This window comes from Littorina saxatilis, linkage group LG2 (assembly GCF_037325665.1).
Source record: "Littorina saxatilis isolate snail1 linkage group LG2, US_GU_Lsax_2.0, whole genome shotgun sequence".
Taxonomy (NCBI): Eukaryota; Metazoa; Mollusca; class Gastropoda; order Littorinimorpha; family Littorinidae; genus Littorina; species Littorina saxatilis.
Window position 1 is genome coordinate 92,647,280 of NC_090246.1, and position 20,000 is coordinate 92,667,279.

The 20,000-nt window shown below is 38.1% G+C and overlaps 1 protein-coding gene across 3 annotated transcripts in view; it reads left to right on the plus strand.

Annotated features, from left to right (window-relative positions):
- The window catches only part of LOC138960170 (calpain-B-like), a 64,047-nt gene that overhangs the window by 9,104 nt on the left and 34,943 nt on the right, over positions 1 to 20,000 (plus strand). For all 3 annotated transcript variants that reach the window (XM_070331932.1, XM_070331933.1, XM_070331934.1), the window contains exon 2: positions 19,461 to 19,530. In XM_070331932.1, coding sequence (XP_070188033.1) covers positions 19,461 to 19,530 — 70 coding nt within the window. The remainder of the gene's footprint in view (positions 1 to 19,460; positions 19,531 to 20,000) is intronic.

Here is a 20,000-nt window from a genome sequence, read left to right on the forward strand (position 1 = left end):
TCACACCCTCTTTCGTCGACACATTCAAAATTCCGCGACTCTACATACTGAACCCTGCACATGACATGGATGTAATCTGCCAGATCAGCAATATTGATTCATTCACTACACTGAAAGTTTTCCCTTGCGGGTTGAATTTACCTTTTGAAGTCGGTCAAGCGTGACAGTCCTACCTGTGTATAATAATAATAATAATAATAATAATAATAAATGAGCATTTATATAGCGCAACATCATAACTTTACAATTATGCTCTTTGGGCTTGACACATTTAAAATTAAAACACAATTATAAAATACAAGCATTTACATCTACATTCATAGTCAGCAACGCTTAATTAAAAGCATACACCATCAAACCTTCATTACAAAAGATTCTTCCACTAACTAAGTAATAAAAACATGAATAAAATAGGTACAGTAGTACCTGCCATATCCGGTCACCCATTAGTCATTGCAAAGGTGACCGCAAATATCAGGTGGCCGTTCATTACAGGCCCCCTCCTCCTCCAAAAAACCCAAAAAAACACGATCAAGTTTTCATGAAGAAAAGAAAGCGATCATCCACGAGCCGCCGATTCATTGTCTCTGTTAGTTTTGCTTTCGTTTATACATCTTAATTATTTGCGTGTTTAACTCGATCGTCCTGGCTAAGCTATTGTTTCGTATGTTTCTATGTGTGTTGTTTGGATTATTATATATGTATTTGAGTGTCAGATAAACAAGTGTTTCAAACTCACATCAGCTGTGATCGATCCGGAAGTGACTGCCGTAAATGTACATGTATGCGCATGTCTGTATTTACAGTTTGCGCATGCGTAAGTATTCATGTCGTCTGCTCGTGCTGTGCCGTCTGTGCACACAACACACACACACACACACACACACACCACAGGCGCTCGCCCGCGAAAGTGACAAGTGGCCGTTAAGTGGCCGCTCCTGTCGAGTAAGAGGGGCACCTTAGGGCAAAAATCAGTGACCGTTGACCGCGTCAGACAGGTTAACGGCCATTAAGAGTCAATTATAGAAGGAAAACTCATTAGTCATGGGAAAGCTGGCCGCTCCGGGTAGGTTCACGCCCACGAAAGGGCCGGAAATGGAAGGGACTACTGTAGTGAAAAAATGAATAAAATAGGTATGTGGGTGCGTCTCAGAAACTGATCCTTTTGTGTGTGTCATAATCAAATTAGCCCACAATTGAAACATACTGAATTTTAAATCATGATATTGGTATTTTTGAGAAGTAAAATGAATAAAGATATAGTACAAACAAAACTGAGTATTTTGCATGATTATTATGAAGGTTGTTTTGCGAAAGAAATGATTAAATGCGTGAAAAATGGAGGTCTGATCTGTGACATGAACCATCAACTAGTTTTGTACCTCACTACAAGAATCGTTTAGAATGTCCAAGGACTGCTATTTTTGTTATGTGTGTTTGGTTTAAGTGTACTTGACAGTTGAAATGTTATTTTGTCCACAGAATTGTTTTTTTAAACGAAATTAATCGCTTGAAAGTTTGCCATCACTGTCGTAACATAGGTTTCCACACGCGTGCAACAGCAACAAGTCCTAAATTTGAACTTTAGAATTTGCATATTCATCTTCAACACGATCTTGACATGAAAGGGCATAGAAACTCGCTAAGTTAAATGTTATTTAAGTATTATTTTCTCAAAATTGCATCTGCAAACTAAGTTGAAAGTTGCGCAATATGACATGCTTCTTCAAAATTCCGTTACGATGGTGAACGGTTTTGCAAATAATGTTCAGAGTTTTGAAGAAAGATTAGAACTATTTTGCGCGTAGTGACTTAGAGGTGCGGGTGACTACGCATGCGCAGTTACAGAGAGAAATAGTTCAGGTTCCAGCAGCGAAGAAAGATTTCGAGAATGTTTCCGAAGTCTGTGATTTTGTTACGACAGTGATCAACACCCAAGGTTCTTAAGAAAAGGTGAGTTTTTGCTGCTATGATATTCTATGAAGTGAAAAATTAGGCTAAACATTTGTTAATAATAGTTTTTCTTTCGATTTCACGTAGTCAAAACTTGACTAAATGTTTTAACATAGAGGGGGAATCGAAACGAGGGTCGTGGTGTATGTGTGTGTATGTGTCTGTTTGTCTGTGCGTGTGTGTGTGTAGAGCGATTCAGACTAAACTACTTGACCGATCTTTATGAAATTTGACATGAGAGTTCCTGGGTATGATATCCCCGGACGTTTTTTTCTTTTTTTCGACAAATACTTTTGATGACGTCATATCCGGCTTTTTGTAAAAGTTGAGGCGGCACTGTCACACCCTCATTTTTCAATTAAATTGATTGAAATTTGTGTAAAGCAATCTTCGACGAAGGCCGAACTTCGGTATTGCATTTCAGCTTGGTGGCTTAAAAATTAATTAATGACTTTGGCCATTAAAAATCTGAAAATTGTAATAATTTTTTTTTTTTTATATAAAACGATCCACATTTACGTTCATCTTATTTTACATCATTTCCTGATTCCAAAAACATATAAATATGTTATATTTGGATTAAAAACAAGCTCTGAAAATTAAAAATATAAAAAATTATGATCAAAATTAAATTTCCGAAATCCATTTAAAGGAACGGTAAGTGTCAATGTTTTCTTTAATTGTAAAAGTTGTATGTTCAATGGAATGGTAAGTCTGAACAAAATAATTACTTTATTTTGTTTTTAGCCAGTGAATGTGGATGCATCAAAATCTTGATAGACATTAAACAAATTCATGTTAGTGAAACTAGTACACATATTGCATCAATCTTTAGTTGAAATCGCAGGTACTTGCATGTTTCAGGTGCAAGAGATTCGACCTGATGAACTGGTGGTAACGTTCCTTCGAAGGAAACCGGAGGGGAACTACTATTGCTTTCCAGGGATCGATGATATTTCCTTTGTCCCTACATCTGATGCAACCATGATTCGTGACCCCACCTTCAATGCCAGGGGGCATTATTTCTTTTAAAATAAATTAATTAACTGCAAGTGGCAACTGTTCTATATGTAACAAATGCCTTTGGTTTATTGTCTTAACAATTGAATGAACCACTTTTAAACATTTGCATTCTTCATGTCAAACCTTATAATACATGTCTGGTTGTTCGTTTCCGAGTTACGTCGGTGATGAACTTTTCATTAATGTTTCTCTTTTTTGGGGCAAAGTTTGCTTGATTTTGTCCAGCTTTTTTTCTTTCTGTTCCTGTTTTAGTGTTTGGCATTTTACCTAAGAAGAATCTGGTTGCAAAATCAGCTTCATTTAGTAAAGTTTGTGGGAAAAAGCATAACCGTTTCTTTGTTACAAAAGTGATGTTTCCATGTTACATCGGTGACCATTTTGCATTCTTTTGGGATAACTTTCTAACATTTTGTCTTGGAGCAACAAATCTTTGTATATATGCTATTGTAAAGGTTAAATGTCAATAAGACTGAATGAATGCCATGTATCAACATGTTCTGATCAGGATATCATTAATTAATTTTCATTTTTGTATTGAAATTTTGACGAATGCATGGAACTTTGAAAAAAACATTATTTTGTTGTTTGCATGTAGTCATTTCATATTGAACTCTATAATGGCTTGTGATTCAACAATAATAACTGAATAAAAGTCGTTTTCAGCCTTATAAATGCAGTTTTTTTGTCTTTTATTGTTTCCATGTTACACGGGTGATTTTGCACACATGGTCCAAATAATGCTCAATATATGGCAAACTAAAGGCAATGTTATATTTTTTCTTGTTTAAACTGAAAAGGTACACCCTGAGAAGTGTGTAAATAGTATTATCAACGTTTTCTGGGAAGATTTTACTTTTGGTGATAATGTCACAAACAGAGGACGAGATTCTGAGACGCACCCATGTACATGTACTACGTATGTGGGCCTTTTAAAAATTTAGGCCTTTATGCGTGAAAGTATTATTTCTCACCTGTGGCGCCTACTTCTTGGTGTTTGTGTATGAAGTAGTCGGTTGTTTCTTACGGGATGGTGTTGCAACTTAACACCTGTCATGTCAAATTAACCTAACCTTCGTTCTTGAGAATGTATGGCCTATTTTGTGTCTTAGGTGGAGGAGAGAGAGAGAGAGAGAGAGAGAGAGAGAGAGAGAGAGAGAGAGAGAGAGAGAGAGAGAGAGAGAGAGAGAGAGAGAGAGAGAGAGAGAGAGTGCGCGCCCGCACATACACACACCCCCTCCCACACACAAGCATACACACACGCATGTTCACGCACGCATGCACATACACACACACACATTCACACACACACACACACACACACATTCACTCACACACACACACACACACACACACACACACACACACACACACACACACACACACACACACACACACACACACGTACACTAACTGTTCCGATCCTGTTACCAGAAACGCAGATTTATTGAGACGATCTCGAATATATGTCTTGTTATGTTTAACGCACTGTGCAATAATGATACGATATTTGGAGTGACGATTTTCCATCCAGCGTACCATTCCTATCATTCTTATGCACTGTACAATAACTATAATATGCTTTCTTGAGTGACGATTTTCGACGCAGTGCGTCATTCAATTCATATCTTTTTCAAAGAGGGCTGCCGTACAGAATACAAACAAGAAGAGCAAACGCTCGATCGAGTCACTTTCGCAGTTCTGAATATTATATGAGGCATCAGATGGACAGGAAGAAATTGCTATTCACAACACAATGAGTCACGTTCACATAAAATTTGAGCCCGGTCACTTTTATAGTTTCCGAGAAAAGCCCAACGTTAAGTTGTGTGTTGCCGAACAGAAAAGGCTAGTTATCTCCCTTGTTTTTCTGATAACGTTCGTAAAAGGCTACAGATGTAAATACTTTGATGTAAAGAATAATCCTACAAAGTTTCAATCACATCCGATGAACTTTGTCAAAGATATAAAATGTCTAATTTTTCCTTTGACGCTGACCTGTGACCTTGAAAAAGGTCAAAGGTCAACGAAACCATCGTTAAAGTGTAGAGGTCATTGGAGGTCACGACTAAACAAAATATGAGCCCGATCGCTTTGATAGTTTCCGAGAAAAGTCCAACGTTAAGGTGGTGTCTACGGACGGCCGGCCGGACGGCCGGCCGGACGGCCGGCCGGACAGACTAACACTCACCGATTACATAGAGTCACTTTTTCTCAAGTGACTCAAAAAGGCTAAGAAAGGCTTTACGCATAGCTGGTCATATTACATTCACCAGATATCATACATCATTATATGAATTTGGACCATACATTTCAGTGTGTGTGATGGCAGTAAAGTTAAGTGTTTTCAAGGATTCCCGCTATAAGCCAACTGCTTGTTGTTGGTCCCGCTTTAACTGATGTTAATCACGTATTATACTAATTGATGACTGGACAGTCATGATCATGCAAAGCGACAGACATATGCCGGTACAACAAACTACAAAGATAGTTAGCAGTGTAGTTTGTTCACCACTTATACCTTATTAAAAGCGAATAGTTTCGATTAATGCTTTACTTTGTTCCACTGCATTAAGACCACATTTATCACTGGTGTATCGGGCGGGGATGTAGCTCAGTCGGTAGCGCGCTGGATTTGTATCCAGTTGGCCGCTGTCAGCGTGAGTTCGTCCCCACGTTCGGCGAGAGATTTATTTCTCAGAGTCAACTTTGTGTGCAGACTCTCCTCGGTGTCCGAACACCCCCGTGTGTACACGCAAGCACAAGACCAAGTGCGCACGAAAAAGATCCTGTAATCCATGTCAGAGTTCGGTGGGTTATAGAAACACGAAAATACCCAGCATGCTTCCTCCGAAAGCGGCGTATGGCTGCCTAAATGGCGGGGTAAAAACGGTCATACACGTAAAAGCCGTGGGAGTTTCAGCCCATGAACGAACAAACAAACAAACTGGTGTACCAATATGAGGACACGAATTAAACTATATGGAGCACAATAGAAACAAGAGACTGCAGGTAAGAAGAACAAGAATGTCTGGAGCAGTTACAAACAAATTGATAATAATAATTTAAGGTTTGACTCCATCTATACCCAATTAAAGACGTACATTTCCAAGTAATGCTTTGATTTATACCAGTTAAGTGAAACCAACATTTCTACTGGGGTATAAATGTGATGACATGAATTAATCCGACTGAAGCAGGTACAACAAGCTACGAAGATATCAATTTCGTATTCCCCACTTATACCTAATTTAAGGTGTATACACATTTATATTTCCAAGCAATACCTTAATTTATACAAGTAAAGCAGGAATACACTGGGGTATGAATACCCGACTCAAGGGCAGTGGTCTATCAACGCGGTAAATAACCTAGTATGCTATTACACTTTTCTTTCTTTACTTTTCTGTAGGTATGCTAAGGTACGCCGAAATTTCAATGTTTACATATCCTTTAGAAATACTCGCTGACAAGGAAAGCAAGTGAACTAGCTGAATTGTGTTTACTGTACCCTTCTTCAATTTACCTTAAATCTGTCAACCAGCGAAGAACAGACGAAGACTGTGTGGGAGGGGACGTCTCTTAGCTGAAAAATAAGACCACCAGAGGTTTCTTTCTTTTTTTATTTGGTGTTTAACGTCGGTTCCCAGAGGTGCATTAACTGATTTTCGAACAACATGACAACAGTGCGTTTCTCCTTAATGTGTGTAACTATATGCACGATGTACTTTTCGTTTGCACTATAAGATTTGCAAGAAAGACAAAATTACACTGTAAACTGAAGTGTTCCACTTTTGCACACACTTTTTGTAACCCGGCAGTAGTGAACACTGTGTGCAATAAAATATGATTCTACCAGCAAAAGTAACACACATGGTAAACATTTAATAGTGTTTAAGACGTGTGCTACTTTTTCCATTAGAATTATATACTTCGTCAGACAGCGTTCACAACTGGTTACAAAAGGTGTGTTCAAAAGTGGAACACTTCAGTTTACAGTGTATTCAATATTAAAAACAGACTATTAAGTTCGACTCCAAAAACCAAGAGAAGGTTTTATAATTCGTGGCTATACTGACTGCTGCATGCACACGACCCGCTCCGGTTCATGTGCCGAGTTTAGGATCAAAACTGCAGTGCAAAACTTGGAACCGTCTCATCCGAATTTTTTTTTTTTGCACGTGCCATGCCTTGGCGTTAGTCAAGGTTTCAAATTCCAGACGCTCCTGAAAATAGTCCCAGAGCGAAACTTTCCTGTTTTTGTTTGCAAAACCAGCCTGCTTGCCGCTTCTGGGATCGCAGTTTAGAGACCCATTTGCCGAAACAGACGTTTTCTGCATTTACTTTCCATGCCAACCTTGGCTGTCTTCCGGGGCCCTCGAGCGCTTCTGTTAAAGGGGCATTGTTTCTGGGAATTAGTTATTCTAATACTGATAAGGGTGCACACTTGTTGTGCAACTGTTGCAAGAAATTGAGGTGTGTCATTTTCTCTGAAGACTAAACTTCGATCGCAAAATAATTATGGTTTTTATTTGTGATATTTTGTTCTATTAGGCTTACCTGTAGTTTGCAAAGGGGCGTAAATAGTGTAAAATGTAACTAGTAAACGAGTCCAACTTCCTCAGACCTGAAGCGTGAATTGTCTTAGTCGTAGTGTTCTCCATAGGCACCAACACTTTTCTTGTCTATCGACAATCGGATTTGAAACTTTTGACCTCCTGAATAAGCACAGTGAGCAGAAACTAGCTGTTGGTTCTTTTACTTTTCTGGCTCAGTCCCCAGCCAAAGGTTACCAGTAAAATTGTGTAAATAATCTATCAATCACTATAACATTTTTAAAATGTGTGTGTGGAGTGTGCTGAACAGATACAATACTACAGCCGGAAAAAAATCGTTGAAATGTTTACTCTCAGTACATAAGAAAAACCACAGTCCAGAAACAAATATTTTTCTACACTGATTTAGCTATATATATTCACAAAGGGTCTGGATTTCGACGGTGTATTTAAGGTAACAAAACAAACGAGAAAAAAAATCGGACGTTCTATTTAAACCCCATTTCTACTTGTTTTCCCCACTGTTATACTTTTTTTAATACAGAAAACATGCAAAATACAGAGTTATAAAAAATAAATAATCTTCGACAATGTAGCCCAGTCCTGACACGGAAACAGCGTGTTAACAGGGGTGTTTCAGTCTATAGGATTACTCCACAGAACCCTTAGAATCACCACTTTAAAGCCATTACAGGTCACGCACTTCCACGCCTGCGAAGCAAAATCAATTTGGCTGGCGTGCCAAACCTTTCGCTTGTTTGTGGCTTTGATTAGGTAAAAATTACCTTCATACGCGTTTAATTTTAGAAGCAGAGTTTCACTGAGATTGGTCCTTAAAAGTGAGAGTGCATAAGAAGAGGGCGGAAAGGAAGAGATGGGATGAGATGGGATGAGATGGGATGAGATGGGATGAGATGGGATGCCATAACATTTGACTTCAGCGAATAAGAAAAAAAAAAGAATCAAGAAGAGGTAGTTTAGTTTGGCTCAGGTGCTTTGTAATAATAATAAAAAAAATTACATTATAAAATTATTTTACGAGATTATGAATCGTTTAATCCCAGAGGAAGCGAAAGATTCACTAGAACTTGGACTCAGTGGTCTATGAAATGGACGGACGGACAAATGATAAGTAGAAAAGGGAACCGAGACGGAGGATTCAGGTCAGCTTCTGTGATATCAAGATGGCGAGAATGTTTCGTTCTGTCAATGATTAAACACTCTAAACAGAAGTTTTGAACACTTTGTGACATAGTACATAGTTCTACTAGCGAAAAAGTCACACATAATAAATATATAGTGTTCGAATGAACACTTGTGAACACTGTATGTTTATTATGAAAATACTAGTGGACACTATGTGTGCTTCTTTTGCTAGCAGAACTATATACCATGTCGCAAAAGTGTCCAAAACTTGTTACAGATATATGTTCAAAATGTGTTCAATTTTGTTTAGAGTGAACCTCTCATAAATTTACTGTCCTTCTTTTTCGATCGATGATTTTGCAATGTAAGCATAATAGTCTTTCTGATTCGGATTCTTTTTTTCAAAATGTGTGAAAACGCGTTGTTTAAAAATGAAAATATTAAGTGCCACGTACAGAAGTTTGAGGACGAAGAAAATACGTCTGTCCCTTGTTCTTCTCCTGTCCAATTACCAGAGTCTGAAGATTTGTTTAGCCTCAGTTTAGGTCAATTAATCAGACTACTTTTTCATAAAATTGCAGAACAAAATTGTTGGTCTCTTTTGAGTAATAAGCACCTACATTTTAAGTTCCGGATGATCCGATGTTAACGTCTATCCTGGGAAGTGTATTTTGTATAGTATCTTAACAACTAAACTTAGTGAAAAGGTTACAGAAACCAATAACAATATCACTTATACTAACTTCCCCATAAAATACCTACAGCAAATCCTCCTTTCCACATCAAGCGACACAGATATACTGGCATCCATTCAAAATTGTTGGCGTCATTTTAAAACAGACGCCATGCTGTGATACTGCCACAGCGCGAGCAACGTCTGCTGTTCCGCTTCACATGTTGGAGTTACGGGCCTTGTTTATGACTTTTCTTGGTGTACCCAGAGAAGGAAAAAGAAAAGCTGCAATAAATATAAAACATCACAGTAAAACACGACACTACACCTAGGGCGAGAATGTGTGGGTACGAGAGAAAAGAAAAGTTGGATAACAAAAAAAAAAATAAAAAAAAATAAAAAAAAAATAAAAAAAACCCCATACAGGTACCCCGGGGAGAAGCTGTACCAGGGATCTTTTTCGAGAACTTCTTGATACGAGATATTTTTTTTAGTTGTCCTCTGCGTATATAAACTCCTGGTACCGATTGTTTGAATTGAGATTCTTTGACGTAATAGGAGCTATTTTGTTGTTGTTTGTTGTGTGTATAAACCACACGCACCGATTGCCTTGTAATGAGTCCCTTTGCCTGTGTGGTGCGAGATATTTTAAGTTGTCTATTGTGTGTAGCCTATAAACTCTTGGCACCGGATGTGTTGAAGTGAGTTTAATGGTTACCCTCAAAACGGCGTATGGCAGAGTCTGAATGGCGGGGTAAAAACGGTCATACACGTAAAAACCTTGGGAGTTTCAGCCCTCGAACAAAGAAGAAGAAGACTCTCATGATATTTTTGATACAAGATTGTTTAAGTTTTCTAACAAGTCTGTAAACTCCTTGGACCGATTTTGTTGACTGGGTTTAACGGACTGTAATGGGATAAGGCAATTGAATAAGCTGATGCTAATGTCCCGCTGGGTTTGATTAAAGTGTTTGACGGTTAATTTTAATTTTTTTTTAGTTAGCTAATAATGAGATGAATGCTGTCTTTAGAATTGTTTTGAAAGCCCTGTCGAGCAGAATGGTATGAACACATGTTTCGACACGGCTTGCAGTGTATTGTCCATCTGGTTGATTGTAGATCCAAAAGCTCTCTTCTGTGAAGTTGATGTTTAACTGTTGATGCTTTGCCTACATGTCTTCACACAAAAATTATAAAGAACGTTTTCAGTATTTAATTAGATATTCGTATCACGAACTTTGAAGTTCTGTAAAGGTATACAACACATGGTGCTTAGTCAGTGCATAGGCTTTTTAAGATGAATCCGTCCAGTTTGTCTCATGTGACCTTCCACTTGAAAAATCATGCCTTCCGTAACTAGCTGGCAGCTGTTTCCTATAGACAGAAGAAAATATTATGTACTTATTGTAAACATTGTAAATTGTACAAACCATTCTCTATCAGCTACGCATTCCGTTCACTGCAATTCAATAAGCTACGCTACTAACATCACGCAAAGCCCAGACTGGTGTTTACTTGGAAAGGATATGTTTTCTTTTTATATTTAGTCAAGTTTTGACTAAATATTTTAACATCGAGGGGGAATCGAAACGAGGGTCGTGGTGTATGTGCGTGTGTGTGTGTGTGTGTGTGTGTGAGTGTGTGTGTCTGTGTGTGTGTGTGTGAGTGTGTAGAGCGATTCAGACTAAACTACTGGACCGATCTTTATGAAATTTGACATGAGAGTTCCTGGGTATGAAATCCCCGAACGTTTTTTTCATTTTTTTGATAAATGTCTTTGATGACGTCATATCCGGCTTTTCGTGAAAGTTGAGGCGGCACTGTCACGCCCTCATTTTTCAACCAAATTGGTTGAAATTTTGGTCAAGTAATGTTCGACAAAGCCCGGACTTTGGTATTGCATTTCAGCTTTGTGGCTTAAAAATTAATCAATGACTTTGGTCATTAAAAATCTGAAAATTGTAAAAAAATAAAAAAAATTATAAAACGATCCAAATTTACGTTCATCTTATTTTCCATCATTTGCTGATTCCAAAAACATATAAATATGTTATATTCGGATTAAAAACAAGCTCTGAAAATTAAATATATAAAAATTATTATCAAAATTTTTTTTCGAAATCAATTTAAAAACACTTTCATCTTATTCCTTGTCGGTTCCTGATTCCAAAAACATATACATATGATATGTTTGGATTAAAAACACGCTCAGAAAGTTAAAACGAAGAGAGGTACAACAAGTCGCGTAAGGCGAAAATACAATATTTAGTCAAGTAGCTGTCAAACTCACAGAACACGTGGAATTGACAAGAAGAGCGGGGTATTCGTTGCGCTGAGAAGGATAGCACGCTTTTCTGTACCTCTCTTTGTTTTAACTTTCTGAGCGTGTTTTTAATCCAAACATATCATATCTATATATTTTTGGAATCAGGAACCGACAAGGAATAAGATGAAAGTGTTTTTAAATTGATTTTGAAAAAAAAAATTTGATAATAATTTTTATATATTTAATTTTCAGAGCTTGTTTTTAATCCGAATATAACATATTTATATGTTTTTGGAATCAGCAAATGATGGAGAATAAGATGAACGTAAATTTGGATCGTTTTATAAATTTTTATTTTTTTTTACAATTTTCAGATTTTTAATGACCAAAGTCATTAATTAATTTTTAAGCCACCAAGCTGAAATGCAATACCGAACCCCGGGCTTCGTTGAAGAGTACTTGACCAAAATTTCAACCAATTTGGTTGAAAAATGAGGGCGTGACAGTGCCGCCTCAACTTTCACGAAAAGCCGGATATGACGTCATCAAAGACATTTATCAAAAAAATGAAAAAAACGTTCGGGGATTTCATACCCAGGAACTCTCATGTCAAATTTCATAAAGATCGGTCCAGTAGTTTAGTCTGAATCGCTCTACACACACACACACACACACGCACGCACGCACGCACGCACACACATACGCACATACACCACGACCCTCGTTTCGATTCCCCCTCGATGTTAAAATATTTAGTCAAAACTTGACTAAATATAAAAAAGCGTGCTATCCTTCTCAGCGCAACTACTACCCCGCTCTTCTTGTCAATTTCACTGCCTTTGCCGTGCGCGGTGGACTGACGATGCTACGGTCTTGCTGCGTTGCATTGCGTTCAGTTTCATTCTGTGAGTTCGACAGCTACTTGACTAAATATTGTATTTTCGCCTTACGCGACTTGTTTTTCTTTTTCCTTTTTATATTTAGTCAAGTTTTGACTAAATATTTTAACATCGAGGGGGAATCGAAACGAGGGTCGTGGTGTATGTGCGTGTGTGCGTGCGTGTGTGCGTGCGTGTGTGTGTGTGTGTGTGTAGAGCGATTCAGACTAAACTACTGGACCGATCTTTATGAAATTTGACATGAGAGTTCCTGGGTATGAAATCCCCGAACGTTTTTTTCATTTTTTTGATAAATGTCTTTGATGACGTCATATCCGGCTTTTCGTGAAAGTTGAGGCGGCACTGTCACGCCCTCATTTTTCAACCAAATTGGTTGAAATTTTGGTCAAGTAATCTTCGACGAAGCCCGGACTTCGGTATTGCATTTCAGCTTGGTGGCTTAAAAATTAATTAATGACTTTGGTCATTAAAAATCTGAAAATTGTAAAAAAAAATAAAAATTTATAAAACGATCCAAATTTACGTTTATCTTATTCTCCATCATTTGCTGATTCCAAAAACATATAAATATGTTATATTCGGATTAAAAACAAGCTCTGAAAATTAAATATATAAAAATTATTATCAAATTTTTTTTTTCGAAATCAATTTAAAAACACTTTCATCTTATTCCTTGTCGGTTCCTGATTCCAAAAATATATAGATATGATATGTTTGGATTAAAAACACGCTCAGAAAGTTAAAACAAACAGAGGTACAGAAAAGCGTGCTATCCTTCTTAGCGCAACTACTACCCCGCTCTTCTTGTCAATTTCACTGCCTTTGCCATGAGTGGTGGACTGACGATGCTACGAGTATACGGTCTTGCTGAAAAATGGCATTGCGTTCAGTTTCATTCTGTGAGTTCGACAGCTACTTGACTAAATATTGTATTTTCGCCTTACGCGACTTGTTATATTTAGTCAAGTTTTGACTAAATATTTTAACATCGAGGGGGAATCGAAACGAGGGTCGTGGTGTATGTGCGTGCATGTGTGCGTGTGTGCGTGCGTGTGTGTGTGTGTGTGTGTGTAGAGCGATTCAGACTAAACTACTGGACCGATCTTTATGAAATTTGACATGAGAGTTCCTGGGTATGAAATCCCCGAACGTTTTTTTCATTTTTTTGATAAATGTCTTTGATGACGTCATACCCGGCTTTTCGTGAAAGTTGAGGCGGCACTGTCACGCCCTCATTTTTCAACCAAATTGGTTCAAATTTTGGTCAAGTAATCTTCGACGAAGCCCGGACTTCGGTATTGCATTTCAGCTTGGTGGCTTAAAAATTAATTAATGACTTTGGTCATTAAAAATCGGAAAATTGTAAAAAAAAATAAAAATTTATAAAACGATCCAAATTTACGTTTATCTTATTCTCCATCATTTGCTGATTCCAAAAACATATAAATATGTTATATTCGGATTAAAAACAAGCTCTGAAAATTAAATATATAAAAATTATTATCAAAATTAAATTGTCCAAATCATATTAAAAACACTTTCATCTTATTCCTTGTCGGTTCCTGATTCCAAAAACATATAGATATGATATGTTTGGATTAAAAACACGCTCAAAAAGTTAAAACAAAGAGAGGTACAGAAAAGCGTGCTATCCTTCTTAGCGCAACTACTACCCCGCTCTTCTTGTCAATTTCACTGCCTTTGCCATGAGCGGTGGCCTGACGATGCTACGAGTAAAATGGCATTGCGTTCAGTTTCATTCTGTGAGTTCGACAGCTACTTGACTAAATATTGTATTTTCGCCTTACGCGACTTGTTATATTTAGTCAAGTTTTGACTAAATATTTTAACATCGAGGGGGAATCGAAACGAGGGTCGTGGTGTATGTGCGTGTGTGCGTGCGTGTGTGCGTGCGTGTGTGTGTGTGTGTGTGTAGAGCGATTCAGACTAAACTACTGGACCGATCTTTATGAAATTTGACATGAGAGTTCCTGGGTATGAAATCCCCGAATTTTTGTTCTCACTTTTTTTTATAAATGTCTTTGATGACGTCATATCCGTCTTTTCGTGAAAGTTGAGACGGCACTGTCACGCCCTCATTTTTCAACCAAATTGGTTGAAATTTTGGTCAAGTAATCTTCGACGAAGCCCGGACTTCGGTATTGCATTTCAGCTTGGTGGCTTAAAAATTAATTAATGACTTTGGTCATTAAAAATCTGAAAATTGTAAAAAAAAATAAAAAATTATAAAACGATCCAAATTTACGTTTATCTTATTCTCCATCATTTGCTGATTCCAAAAACATATAAATATGTTATATTCGGATTAAAAACAAGCTCTGAAAATTAAATATATAAAAATTATTATCAAATTTTTTTTTTTGAAATCAATTTAAAAACACTTTCATCTTATTCCTTGTCGGTTCCTGATTCCAAAAATATATAGATATGATATGTTTGGATTAAAAACACGCTCAGAAAGTTAAAACGAAGAGAGGTACAGAAAAGCGTGCTATCCTTCTCAGCGCAACTACTACCCCGCTCTTCTTGTCAATTCCACGGGCACTGCCTTTGCCACGGGCGGTGGAGTGACGATGCTACGAGTATACGGTCTTGCTGCGTTGCGTTGCGTTCAGTTTCATTCTGTGAGTTCGACAGCTACTTGACTAAATATTGTATTTTCGCCTTACGCGACTTGTTATATTTAGTCAAGTTTTGACTAAATATTTTAACATCGAGGGGGAATCGAAACGAGGGTCGTGGTGTATGTGCGTGTGTCTGTGTGTCTGTGTGTCTGTGTGTCTGTGTGTGTGTGTAGAGCGATTCAGACTAAACTACTGGACCGATCTTTATGAAATTTGACATGAGAGTTCCTGGGTATGAAATCCCCGAACGTTTTTTTCATTTTTTTGATAAATGTCTTTGATGACGTCATATCCGGCTTTTCGTGAAAGTTGAGGCGGCACTGTCACGCCCTCATTTTTCAACCAAATTGGTTGAAATTTTGGTCAAGTAATCTTCGACGAAGCCCGGACTTCGGTATTGCATTTCAGCTTGGTGGCTTAAAAATTAATTAATGACTTTGGTCATTAAAAATCTGAAAATTGTAAAAAAAAATAAAAATTTATAAAACGATCCAAATTTACGTTTATCTTATTCTCCATCATTTGCTGATTCCAAAAACATATAAATATGTTATATTCGGATTAAAAACAAGCTCTGAAAATTAAATATATAAAAATTATTATCAAAATTAAATTGTCCAAATCAATTTAAAAACACTTTCATCTTATTCCTTGTCGGTTCCTGATTCCAAAAACATATAGATATGATATGTTTGGATTAAAAACACGCTCAGAAAGTTAAAACAAAGAGAGGTACAGAAAAGCGTGCTATCCTTCTTAGCGCAACTACTACCCCGCTCTTCTTGTCAATTTCACTGCCTTTGCCATGAGTGGTGGACTGACGATGCTACGAGTATACGGTCTTGCTGAAAAATGGCATTGCGTTCAGTTTCATTCTGTGAGTTCGACAGCTACTTGACTAAATATTGTATTTTCGCCTTACGCGACTTTTTTTTTTTTTATCAATATGTAAAGCTTGAATTGTTCAATAAACTTATTTTAGGAATGATCATACTATCAGGGCTCCCCATAGCGCGCGTCCCTGCGTCCCATATGCACTAGAAGCCGAAAATACGTACTAGAAATATATGGAGGGGGTCCCTGGACGCACTAGATTTTAAAAGAGCGGGTCCTAGGACGCACTAAATTTCCTTTATCGTGCATACCGTAGATACCATTTTCAGACTGCAATCGACACTTCGCAGTACACTATACGTGACCACAATGTTTTATAAGTACACTGGGACTTTTCGACTTTTGGACCCTTGGGACCCTCTAGAATACTGCAGTGGGGGTCCATGGACCCTCTAAAATACTGCAGTGGGGGTCCATGGACCCTCTAAAATACTGCAGTGGGGGTCCATGGACTCTCTGAAATTTAAAAGTGGGGGTCCCGGGACGCACTAGGAGTGTGTCCGTGGGTAGCCCTGCACATGTGGAATATTGTTCAACCAATTTTAATGCCAAATATCTGGTTACGCTGCATTGTTTACGTTATTGTGGAGGCTGACTAAGAAAATTGGCATAACAAGTTCAATTTTTTTCACATCGAAAAATAAGCCACAGGTATTTGGAAAGCGTTAGTGTAAAGCATGGTAACAAAGAAAGAAACGTTAATGTGTGAGAGAGAGAGAGAGAGAGAGAGAGAGAGAGAGAGAGAGAGAGAGAGAGAGAGAGAGAGACAGAGAGAGAGAGACAGAGAGAGAGACAGAGAGAGAGACAGAGAGAGACTTACAGACAAATAGACAAGACAGGCAGACAGACAGACAGACAGACAGATAGACAGACAGTTAGAGCAAAGGCTATAGGTGTAAAACCGTCAACAATGTATTGAATAAAAACAGATTTTAACAAGTCGCGTAAGGAGAAATTACTACAGTTAGTTAAGCTGCCGAACTCAAGGAATGAAACTGATCGCACTGAAGTTTTTCACCAAGACAGTAATACCCCGCGAGAAGGAAATCGCTCACCTTCCACGAGCAAAACGCAGTGAAATTAACACGCCAGAATAGCGCGGTAGCGTATTGTGCTACGCAAGAAAGCGCGCTTTTCTGAATTCTTGTTAACAATGTTTTGAATACAACCTATCATATCTATATGTTTTTGTAATCAGGAAATGATGAAGAATAAGATGAAATCATTTTTGGATCGATTTCGTAAATTTTTATCGTAAGACTAATTAATCTATTTTTGTTAATTGTGATCACATTTTAAGAGTAAACATGACATAATTATGTCTTTTTATTCAGAATATGATGAAGAATACGATGCAATAAATTTTAAATCTGTTTGCGAAAAATCGATTTTAATGACAACTTTAATGACCAAAGTCATTATTTAATTTTTAAGCCTCCAAGCTTCTTCTTCTTCTTCTGCGTTCGTGGGCTGAAACTCCCACGTACACTCGTGTTTTTTGCACGAGTGGAATTTTACGTGTATGACAGTTTTTTACCCCGCCATTTAGGCAGCCATACGCCGTTTTCGGAGGTAAAGCCTCCAAGCTGAAATGCAATACCAAAGTCCGGCCTTCGTCGAAGATTGCTTGGCCAAAATTTCAATCAATTTGATGGAAAAATGAGGGTGTGACAGTGCCGCCTCAACCTTTACAAAAAGCCGGATATGACATCATCAAAGCTATTTATAAAAAAAAATGAAAAAACGTCTGGAGATACCATACTCAGGATCTCTCACGTCAAGTTTCATGAAGATCGGTCCAGTAGTTTTCTCTGAATCGCTCCACACACACACACACACACACACACACACACAGACACACACACACACACACACACACACACACACATACACCATGACCCTCGTCTCGATTCCCCCCTCTACGTTAAAACATTTAGTCAACACTTGACTAAATCTAAAAACACACACGTAATAGGTGCATGTTTGTCAGTTGGCACGTACAGTACACTGACGTTTCATCCCCTTTTTGCTGTCCTCTTATCTTCTGTTTGTGTATGGCAAAATCATTATGTGCACCTCACGCAACATTATGATACGTTGAGGCCACAGGTATCTGGAAGGTGAAAACACGGAAAACAAAATTAAAGGAAACGTTGAGAGAAGAGAGAGAGAGAGAGAGAGAGAGAGAGAGAGAGAGAGAGAGAGAGAGAGAGAGAGAGAGAGAGAGAGAGAGAGAGAGAGCGCGAGAGCGAAAGCGAGAGAGAGAGAGAGAGAGAGAGAGAGAGAGAGAGAGAGAGAGAGAGAGAGAGAGAGAGAGAGAGACAGAGACAGAGAGAGAGAGAGAGAGACAGAGAGACAGAGAGACAGAGAGAGACAGAGAGAAAGACTCAGACTCAGACTCAGAACTTTATTACAAAAGGATAAAGGTTTTAGGCAAAGCCTATTCTTCCAACCTGTCCTTTATACAACACATGAAGAGAGAACGAGAGAATATAAAATAACACACACAAACAAACAGACAAACAAACAAACAAACAAAGAAAAGTTGTGTGTGTGTCAAAACAGGTCATTGGCTGAGCGTCAAACCGACATAAACAAGACTCCAAGCAAACTTGAGTTGAAAAACTTTGCCTTCGATAGACGCAAAGCTGCGGGCATGCCTAGTTCACATGCATATTATTAGCTTCGTTTGGCACCAAGAGCTAGGTAATGTGAGATAGCGGTGAGATGTATGGCGTCTTTGTGCAACATCTATACGCAGAAAGCCGTCTTGACATGGAAACAAGTAAAGAAACAAGGAAAGAAACAAACAAAAAACCAAACGAGCAATTCAAAGTGCACGGCTTTGGAGTTTGCTGACAGATTTTTGTATACAACTACATGATATTAGCTTATTTGTGTGTGTGTGTGTGTGTGTGTGTGTGTGTGTGTGTGTGTGTGTGTGTGTGTGTGTGTGTGTGTGTGTGTGTGTGTGTGTGTGTGTGTGCAAATTGCAAAGTGTGTTTTGCTTGCACATCACTTTTTTTTCTGTTTTTTTTCTTCTTTTTTTTTCTGTTCGGTCGACTAATGCCACAGTCATTCGTTTTAAATGCGCACGGAGTACATCATTTACCCAACACGATGACAAATTAAATATTATGTTGTGCCGTTTTCTGTTGTGTATTTCTAACAAACTGTTCCTGTCTCTTTTTGACCCACTTGCCTACCCTTTTGTTAAAAACAAGAAAAAAAGAAGCGAATGTTTCAATACTCTTGATAGCATTCACCTTGTACATTTGCCTTGTTTTGAAAATGATATTGTGAGTGTGGAAATTTGCCTCCACCTTTGCCCAGATATGTGCACAAGAATTTTGTTTTTTGTTTGAATTGTACAATTGCAATATTAAAATTACGCTCTTTCTTTGGCAGGATTTGTTCAGGAATCCCCTGTTCATGTCCAAAGGCGCACAGCGACATGATCTGGATCAAGGTGCAATAGGTATGTGATTGTTCTCTCAAAATGTTGATTTGTGTGTGTGTGTGTGTGTGTGTGTGTGTGTGTGTGTGTGTGTGTGTGTGTGTGTGTGTATGTGTGTGTGCGTGCGTGTATGTGTGTGTGCGTGCGTGTATGTGTGTGTGTGTGTGTGAGTGTGTTTGTTTTTGTGTGTGCGTGTGTGCGTGCGTGCGTGCGTGCGTGCGTGAGTGTGTTTGAGTCAAATTGATGTGTTCTGATAATTTACCACCATTTAAGTGCAATTTGGTTTGCTGATACTAGTCTGCGCTGTCAAACTTCATAATGTAGTGTATGATTTTCCAGCGTAAAACATTACGGAATGACGATCTTCAAACATCTATTTATGTGCGTGCGTATGTGCGTGTGTACACGCGAATGTATACGCGTGCGTGCGCATATGTTCCTTTAATCTGCGGGGTTGCTGTATTTTAGGGATCCAATTTCTCCGTTACAAA